Source organism: Lactuca sativa, chromosome 4 (assembly GCF_002870075.4).
Source record: "Lactuca sativa cultivar Salinas chromosome 4, Lsat_Salinas_v11, whole genome shotgun sequence".
NCBI lineage: Eukaryota > Viridiplantae > Streptophyta > Magnoliopsida > Asterales > Asteraceae > Lactuca > Lactuca sativa.
Window position 1 is genome coordinate 180,712,240 of NC_056626.2, and position 9,804 is coordinate 180,722,043.

The 9,804-nt window shown below is 32.9% G+C and overlaps 2 protein-coding genes across 2 annotated transcripts; both read right to left on the reverse strand.

Annotated features, from left to right (window-relative positions):
- Nucleotides 1–1,078: 1,078 nt before the first annotated feature.
- Nucleotides 1,079–2,111, reverse strand: LOC111900900 (uncharacterized). Its single transcript, XM_023896769.3, has 2 exons — nt 1,770–2,111; nt 1,079–1,681 (listed from the first exon to the last, which is right to left on the reverse strand). The coding sequence occupies exons 1-2, from the start codon at nt 2,109–2,111 to the stop codon at nt 1,079–1,081; spliced, it is 945 nt and encodes a 314-aa protein (XP_023752537.3).
- Nucleotides 2,112–2,293: 182 nt separating this feature from the next.
- On the reverse strand, nt 2,294–3,575 carry LOC111907906 (uncharacterized). The gene is made up of 2 exons (XM_023903716.2): nt 2,828–3,575; nt 2,294–2,757 (listed from the first exon to the last, which is right to left on the reverse strand). Exons 1-2 carry the CDS (start codon nt 3,573–3,575, stop codon nt 2,294–2,296), a joined length of 1,212 nt encoding a protein of 403 aa, XP_023759484.2.
- Nucleotides 3,576–9,804: the final 6,229 nt, after the last annotated feature.

Consider the following 9,804-nt stretch of genomic DNA (forward strand, 5'->3'; position numbering starts at 1 on the left):
GACATGGCCCTCTGGCCTCACAATTCACCATTGTCACTCTCGGTCTGAACAACCACAACCGGATAATCTGTAAAGGTAGAAACTCACTCTGTCATGAATCATGGTACTCCAACCATGTTATCTCTCCTCAATCTGCTACTCAGAACCTCTGGAATTTTCCTTGTTTCGACTATGGGTCCTCTACTTTCAGTAGTACGGGCCCATACTACCTGCCGCATCTACCCATAATTTCCACACAGATCGTCCTAGATTTGCTAAGTAGCTGCTCAACCTTTTAGATTTCCATTCCCTTTACACATGTTCGCTCATGTGATCGTTGAAGGTATGAAATACAAAGTCAATGAAAATTAATTCTATGGATTATTGTTGAAAGGAGGCGTTTTATGGAATACTTTGGTTTCGTATGGAGGTTTGAAGGATGTTCATGGAAGTTTGATATTTCAATCACTTTCAAAGATTGAATGCTTGGTTCAAATTTCCATGCTCATGTTATCTTGTAGCGAAAATCAAAAGGAAGGAGAAGAAAGAGATTTGTTTAATAAGAAATACTTTTCTCTTGTTGAAAACCCAAGTGATCTTCATGCTCTACACCCTGCTCCCGAGTTCATTAAAGGAAAGAAAAGAAAAGAAAGGAAGAACAAGGAGAGAAAAGAAAAGGAAGGGAACGGAAATAATAAAGTATTCAGTGCTCCCGAGTTCGAAAGAAAGGAAAAGAAAGTATTCATTTTAGGTGCTCCCGAGTTCATTAAAGGAAAGAAAAGAAAGTAAAAAAAGACAATTATACCCTTTTATGTTTTTGAGTAAATATTAAGTCTTTACATCCCCATATTCATTCTACCGTCCCCCTACCCCCCACCCCCACCCCCAAAAAAAACCAACTCTCCCTTCCTCCCCTCTACTTAAAACATTAACAAAACAATTTTATTTTAATATAAAGTAAATTGTAAAAAGGAAACCCACATGTTATTCAATTGTTTTCAAGATGCAAAACGAAAACCACAAACAACTAAATAAAAATAAAAAAAAACCAAAATCATAAACGCATTAGATCAATCCAGTAACAATCACCCAAGGTTATTCAATCACGTGCACCCATCATATCTTTGAGGACACCCATCCGTATCTGATGGGGACAACTGAACAATGTCCTAGCTTTTGCTTGATTTGTTGCCAAAAAATTTAGAGCCCTCGGTAATTCATGGGGCTCTAAACCCACCAACTCCAATTCTCTATAAATTTCTTCCCCTGTATATTCCTGAGGATAAGCCCTATCAAAAATTATATTACCCTCCCTGATAGCACCAGCCACATTATCAACCGATTTCATTATCTTTGAGTTAATATCTTCTTCTTCTTCGTCATCTTCAAATTTCCTCTTTTTACTCTTACACTTCTTTGCACATGAAGACTGTTCTTGTGAAAAAGGAGGTGGAATAACATCCTGAATGTTATCATCAAGATCAACATATTCGTTCTCCAAATGAATTTCATTGTTATCTAACATGTCATCAACTTCTTTAATTGTTTCAACTTGAATATTTTCATTTTTATTTAATCGGGCATTTCTTTCTTTCGCTGTCTCAGCATGTGCACCAGATGCCCTATCCCTTGCAAATAATACCAACATCTCATCGAAGTATGCAATCTTTTTTGTCCTTAACGACGCAACCTCATGTTTTGACTGTTTAACAACACAAAAATAATTAATATTGCAAACGATAACATAAAATATTTTAAAAAAATAACATAGACATAAAAGGAACAATTACTTTTATTAAATTATCCCATACTTCTTCCTTCGCTTCTATTAGTTGAGTAGACGAATTCCAAGAGAACTTGCTCATTGAAATTCCTCTAAACAGATCGTACCATTGCGAAAAATATTTTTTTAAGGTTTTGTAGCGATTCTTCAAATGACTTTTGGTAATATCCATTTGATGCTTTGTGTTCAACTCCTCAACCATTTGAGCATATGCAGTTGGTGTGAAACTACCATTCACCCTATTGTCTGTCTCTTGTTGTTTAATCATCGCTTGGATGTACGCATAATCCATTATTTCTGACCATTTAACTAGTTCCTTTTCACTACCACTAGCTTCCTGTTTGATCATGATGACTTTGCACATAGGAATAAAAATTAAAGAATGGTACATTGTTAGACCACAATATGAAGCATAATACTAATCAAAAATATGAAGGGTAAATAACATAATTAATCTCAAAAACCAATCATCAATACAATGTGAAATTGAAAACAAAATGTATCAAAATGAAACTAGTTTTACATATTAATTTAATTGTTTGAATGTGTCAAATAATTTGCCCACATTTCGTTTGCAATTGAATTCCTTAGTTGCTCTGCCGTTCTATTACCCTCATATGTTTCTGTTGAATTACGACGATCTTGCTCTTGTGGTCCGTTTAAGATCTCTTGCATCACCTCATCTTCAAGATTTATGTCGCGGTCTTCATCTAATAAACAGTTGTGTAGAATACAACATGCCAAAAATATGGCAGATTGTGTTTCACAAGAGTAAAATGGTTCCGTTGTACTTCGAATGATAGGAAACCTTCTTTTAAGGACACCAAAAGCTCGCTCAATGGTGTTACGTAAGGAAGCATGACGAAGATTAAACAACTCTTTAGAATTTTGTGGACCACGCATTGAGTACTCTTTTAAATGATATCTAACACCTCTATATGGCGCCATTAGTTTATTCGTATGAGGCAAACCCCCATCTACTAAATAGTATTTACCTATAAAGAGCTTAATCAATATTATTGAAAAATATTAGATATTGAAATTACATTGGTTTAATAAAATTACCTGATGGAATTAGTAGTTTATCATTTCTAGTAAATGCGTTCTTTATTATTCTCGAGTCTGATGCAGTACCCTCCCAACCCGTTAACACATACGTAAACTTCAAATCAAATGTATAAGCAGCTAATACATTTATTGTCGGGTATCCCTTACGACCACGGTATCTAAGGGCATCTCTATTAGGCACATGGACACGAACATGTGTTCCATCTATTGCCCCTATACAATCCTTGAAAAAAGGATAAAATCTCCTACTTTCTTGAATTTCTCTCGGGACAACATCACCTGTAGGTTGCTGAATATAAAGACCTTCTATTGCTATAATCGATCGTAATACTCTATGGAAGCACCTACTCGTTGTTGATCTAGAGCGACGATACATCCACGAGGTAAACCGAGTTTGCAAATCATTACTTACAATATGCAAAAATCTAGCAACATGTTCCTTAACGGACATGCGTTGCGTACGTCGTAGACCACCTACAGTTTGTAAGATTTCACACAATCTCCTAAAAGCGTTTTCACTCATACGAATAAGGTCACGACATTGACCACCTTCTAAAAGATTGTGTAGCAACTCTTCCCGTACAACTTGTCTTTCTAAAATAACTTTTCTAGTAGGTAACCTAACCCGCTTTTTGTTGGCCTTATTACGTTGTGTAATAAAAGTCAACAACAAGCAAATCAAGTTAATGACTTGCAATTTTCGGGCTCTTAAAGCATGGGCAGGGTTTAGTATCGGAGTATCCATAAGGACTATATATGAACTAATCCCTTTTCCTGATACATGATAAAATAGTTTGAGTTAAATTTAAACAACATTGATAAACAACAATATTTTTTTTTTATAAGGACTATATATGAACTATATACATTTGTTAATTATAATGTATGATTCTATTTAGTTATTAAAGAAACAAATTTGATTATATTTAGTACTGTGATGGAACTTTTATTGTATAAATAAACAACTACCCACATCACCTTAAACTAAGTACTTAGGTTAAGAACATCTTCATAGATTAAGATCGGTTGTCTTTTTATACTTTTAATAAATAAATAAATAAAACATTTGTAAGCATAGGTAACATACATTTGTCTCACATAAATATAAAATTTCATCAAACAAAATCTATAATTTAATGGGTTTTAACTAATTTTTTAGTCTAATTATACATCTACAACAAACAATAAGTACTTAAGCATGTACAAAAAAATTAATTTTTAATATTGAATTTAAGACTTATTTGTTAACTGAACTTTTTGAAAAACCAACTTATAGTTTCTTAATTTCTTAAAAAAGGGTATATCTGGGAAAACCACAAAAGATCACATGAATGAAATGAAAATATATAAAAAGTTTGTTATCATTAGTTCTATATATTTCTGCCCATTTGCTGATATATACTTACTGTGAGCAGAAAGGAAAAACAAATTTGTTGTATAGTCATTTGCTGATATCTATTTCCAATTTGATTTTATTTCCAATTTTACCCTTTTTACTAGAAATATAAAAACAGGTTGTTGTTTATAAGAAGAAATTACATACAAAGAAATTATGTACAGAAGAATAACCAAAAACAAAACACAAGGAAGACGATCAAGAACATAATATCTCCCAAAAAACTAGTTTGAAGCTGTATATAAGAGGAAATTGTGCTGTATATAAGAAGCTATACAAAAAATAAATAAATAAATAAACAGTATATAAGAAGAAATTGTGTGTACCAGTTGGAGAAGGCAGAAGGCAAGATGATGAAGAAGGTAGAATAGAAGACATGGGCGTATCCTTTTATCATCAAGGCTAAGGGTATTTTCGTCATAAGGTAACTTTTTATCTTCCATGCGTTTCTTTCTCTCCAATTCCTCCCGATTTGGGAGGAAAGTTTGGAGCGATACAATTTCTCTACAATCCGTTCTGTTCTTCTCTTCTCTTCTTAAAAAAAACTAGGGAGCAACCAAAATTCTCTGTTTTCCTTCCAAATCCTCTCAATTCCGTTCTATTCTTTCGTTAAGTGATACTCAGCAGCGGGGAGCTAAAGTTTGTTGAAGATGTTCTTGAAGTTCATGATAAGAAGATCCGAGTTGATTCTCCTGAAGATGCAAAAGTTTTTTGCTCGATTGGAGTTCAAACCAATGATATTTTGTGTTCTTGTGATTTGTTTGAAGGAATGATTCCTTATCAAAAGTCAGTAATCCAAGAAATTCACCAGTATCAAACTCCAAAAGATTTGATCCAAACTTGCAAAGTTGAAGTTGTCAAGAATGAAGTGGTTCTTGAAATCAAATCTTCAAGATGCAAAAAGATGAGAAAGAAAAAGAAGAAGAAGATTAAACGTAAAAACAAACGGGTTTATTCACAAAAATCATCAAACGTTGTTGTAAATCCGAAATCCATGAAGCAAATTTGGGTTCCAAAGCAACAATCTCCAAATGTTGCATTGAATTTAAAGTCAAGACCCAAAACTGTTGATGGTTCTTATGAAGATGTTCTTGGATCTTTGAAGAACACGAAGAACACTAAGACGGAGTTGTACAACACGCATCGTGGGTGGTACAATGTTCAAATTGGAGATTTTCTCATTCCAACAAAAGAACCATGATCTTAAAATTTTGATTTATTCGTTGAGAATGGAACTTGGATTGTCAAAAAGGTTTCACAAACTATCAAATGGATTCCAAAACGTCCATGATTTAGATTCGTATTTTGCGTTTTTCATTTTTGATCGACTTGTCTCATTGGATCAAATCCTTTTCAAGCCCACTGATTGATGCATTTAATTTTTTTTAGATAAAATATTTTTTTTGTCACTGTTCATCAAAATTTGTTTTCAAAGCCCACACTAAACCAATTAACCTTTTAATTTGATCCAAAACATTAAGCCCGAACAATATTTCTTTACTGTTTATTGATCCATCTAGTTAAGCTCAAACGGATTTTCGTTACTGTTCATGAGCCCATACTCAATCAGATCTTTTATCTATTCTCTCTTGTTCTTCCGTATTCTATGATTAAAATCGAATGTTTCTCAAATCCTACTTCACTCAAATCACAAATCGTTTACGACGATCTTCAACACTCTAAGTTGAAGTTTCGATTTTGGTTGCATTTGTTTGAATCGATTGAGGATACACAAGGTTGATTTTTATTGTTCACATCCTAATACTCTTTGATTTGAAGTTGAAAGTACCTGGAGTTGTATACAATTTCAACTGGTGTTTGGTATCGATTTTTGAGTTTAATTCGAACTGGGGTTGATCAATATTGATTTCGAAATTAAAAGTCCCAGACTGAATGGTTTGGAGTCGCGATTACATTCGATTGATATTGATTTGGGATCGTTCACTTGGGTCAATCCAAAAAAAGAAGGTTGTTATCAATTGGGTTGAAATTGACATGAGAAGATAGTCACTTGGTTTGGAGATTGTGTTATTGAAAAGCGAACGATGTTGATATCGATTCGATTTTGGAGTCGATGTTTTGATGTCGATGCCTGAATGTTAAAATTGAAGCCTTGAGTATTTGATTATTGGAGAATCGAAGTCTTTGGATCGATGTCAAGGTCAGTGATTTGAATGATCCACAAGTAATTCGGCGTTCGAATGGCTTCGTTTTCGATTTTCCTCTGACTGATTAAGAATGCGCTTCGTTGTTGAGGAACATACCCACTTCGTTGACGAATTTTTGAGACAAAAAGTGAAGTCTGGTATTGAGATTCGTTACTTGTATAACGAAGTGAAGAAGAAAACACATAGTTTCGAATTACACCCCCTGATCTTTTAACGAAATGGCAATTTTCACCCAACTTTCATATTGGTGAAAATGTTTTGTGAAAAAGGCTGAAGTTTCTCATTTAGCCCCTGCAGTTTCGAAATGTTGGCAACACATACCTCACTTCGAAAATGGGCTAACAATGCTGAGAAATTGAAGAATTTACGAGTTCAGTCCCTGCAGTTAATGCGGATTAACGCTTTATACCCAATTTCGCAAATGGGGTAGAGTTTTGCATTTTAAGTTGTTTTTGGCGCAACGGGTCCCTATAGAATTCTAAAAGTGACATTTTTTACCCGGATTTTGGAAATTCTTGCAACTTTCACCCAAAAGTCGAAAATTTTCCCAAATTTGGAAATTTTCCAAGGCTTTTTCGTGATTGTTTTTCCATGCAAGTTTTTCAAGGTTTCATTTTTGGCACACATCAAGGGGGAGTTATGTGAAGATTATTCATCGGGCACTTCTCACCCTTAATGGGTTTTATAATCATTTTTTTATTATAAAAAAGGGGAGAATGAAAATTGGGTATTCATTTACGGATTTCAAGACCGAAATAATTTCGAGGGGGAGTTTGGTCTTGATCACGCGATTTTGTTGGATATTGAAGTCGGAACATCCAATCCTAACTTTGAGGGGGAGAATGTTAGGGTGTAAAGTCACGCTTGAATGTTTTAGTGTTGACCCTCTTGTATTGTGTAATGAGTTGTCTTTCCATTATAAGGAAGTGACACTCAGTTATGTAATGATCATTTTGGAGTGTTAGTTTTAGAGAGAGAAATAGCAAGACCCATTTGTACTCTTTCTATCAAAAACTAATGAGATCTTAAACCATATTTATTTACTCTATGTGTTCATGATTTTTATGATGATTCTCTAGATCTAATAAATTCCGCATTTGTCATCATAATCAACACCACTACACAACATGAAACAAATTTGATTTGAGATGCTAGTCTTCTAAAACTCTTAAAACTCTTAAGCTTGAAGTTCATAACCAAAGTATGAACTTTAAGAGAGTTAAAGTGCAAGTGTTCTTCATGTGTTCTTAATAATTTGAAAGCGAATAAGAGAGAGCAATATGGATTCAACTTTTGCATGTCAAAGGAGTATCATCAAATGAAATCCTCCAAGCTAGTTAAAGTTAAAGCTTAATCTAAATTTCCTTAACCATTAAGCCCTTTAGACAAGCTTGCCCCCATACTTTCTCCCATACTTATTACTTTTGAATAAACAAAGATGAAATCCATGCTTTATTTTGTCTCTTCCATTTTTGGATTTCATGCACAAAAAGAGAAGTATTTTGTATATTTTATAAAACCCACATTTATAAAACATAAACCTTAACATTTAAGTAAACGACAATAACTATTTCCTGTCCAAAGTAGTTTGTATATTTTATAAACCCATATGAATTATGTAATGTTAGTTGCTAATGAAAATTATTATTTCCATAAAATAAATAATTTCCAATTTAATTATCAGAGTTTATGGAATATTTATTAAAATCAATTTCTAATAAATAATCAATTGTATCAAGTTATTAGTGTGGCCTATTAGTATTATATGTTAATTAGCAATATCACATTAATATGAATCTTGAGCATACTAGATCTTTCAAACATTGTGAATGTGATTTTTTTTCAATGGAATTATGATATTCCATTATCAAGTTTCTAGTTAATTTTGATTGTGTGAGTATGTGTTAGTAAATGAATTTTTACTTTATGGCCTTCGTGTTGTCTCCATCAATACACATACTGGCATATCCTTACTATATATAGGTATCCATGACTTACATACTTTATTTAGATAGTTTCTTTTCCTCAAGTTTAACATCTTAAATCTACAATACCCACTCAATATCAAATACATCAAGTTCCATGTATACATCCTAGATAAGTTCTTTAAATCTTTTCATGGAGTTTTTCATTTTAGTATTATATGTACACACATATGAACTCATGAATAATACCATTAATCACTTGTAACTATTACATCATTAATTATATGTATTAATATTCACATGTAATATTGACATGTATATAAATTTCTTGATTATGATTTTTGCTCTTGAATTATAAAAGGAATTTCATATGTTCATAATAAAACAACAATTAATTTCATTCAAATTACATGTGACTGTACTTTATGCATTATATGATGCATGTACAACCATTGGTTTGGAATAGAAAATATAAATTAAATAGCTTGTTGAATTGTTAGAACTTAGATCTTGGTTAATTAACACTAATAACGGTTGTTTTCCATGAGCCTTAAGATTGACTTCAAGCAACCACTGATATGAGTTGATAGTCTCATTTTTTTAGTAATCGTGCTTAAACAATAACATATCAGTTATGGTGATTAAGGGCAACGAAATAAAGAAGACTCATTTTGTACCTTTTTAATAAAAAGTTTTTGGTTAATACAAATTAATAGCTATATTTAGAAGTGAATATATCACTTAATTACCTGTGAGTATAATAATAAAATTATTGACTTGATTATTAAAGATGTAATACTCACAAGTAAGTTACAAAAACCAAGTTACATGCTTGTTTGAAATGTTGCATCAAAATATGTGACATGTCTGAACTCTGTATGATATGCCTTGTTTGTCTCATCTGCCTAAAACTTAGCATTCAAACTCTCTTCATATGTCTAGTCACATAAATAGTTCAATTAGTGTTTTTCCATTCATTCATTATATCTATAATAAATAGCCTAAAAGGGTAACAAACTTTGGTCTTTGTCCATATTTACATAACCATGTTTTTCCGTACATATTTGACCATTAAACTTGTCTGCCTTGTTCAAAATAGAGTAATATGACTGGTGACTCCAGATGATTACTGGTCAAATATGTACGAAAAAACATGGTTGCCTAACTATGGTCAAGAACCAAAGTTCCTTATCAATTTTGGTAATACTCAGTTCTTTATTCTAAGTGGAAGTATTCATAAGACACAATGATATGACATGGACTCAGGCCATCAAGCCTTGGTGTCAGATCTAGATTGTAGATTTGAAGTACGTGTCGTTAGTGAGTTCTCGACTTAATTCCTAGCTACCATTAGAGAATCAAACCTATAGACCGCCTTAAGGATTATAACCTAGGAGAAGGCTCTGACAGTCAAGTTAGATCGATGGTGTATGAGGAGATGGTCAGGTCTTGGCCCAGCCCAGTTTAGGCCCATCTAGTCCATGA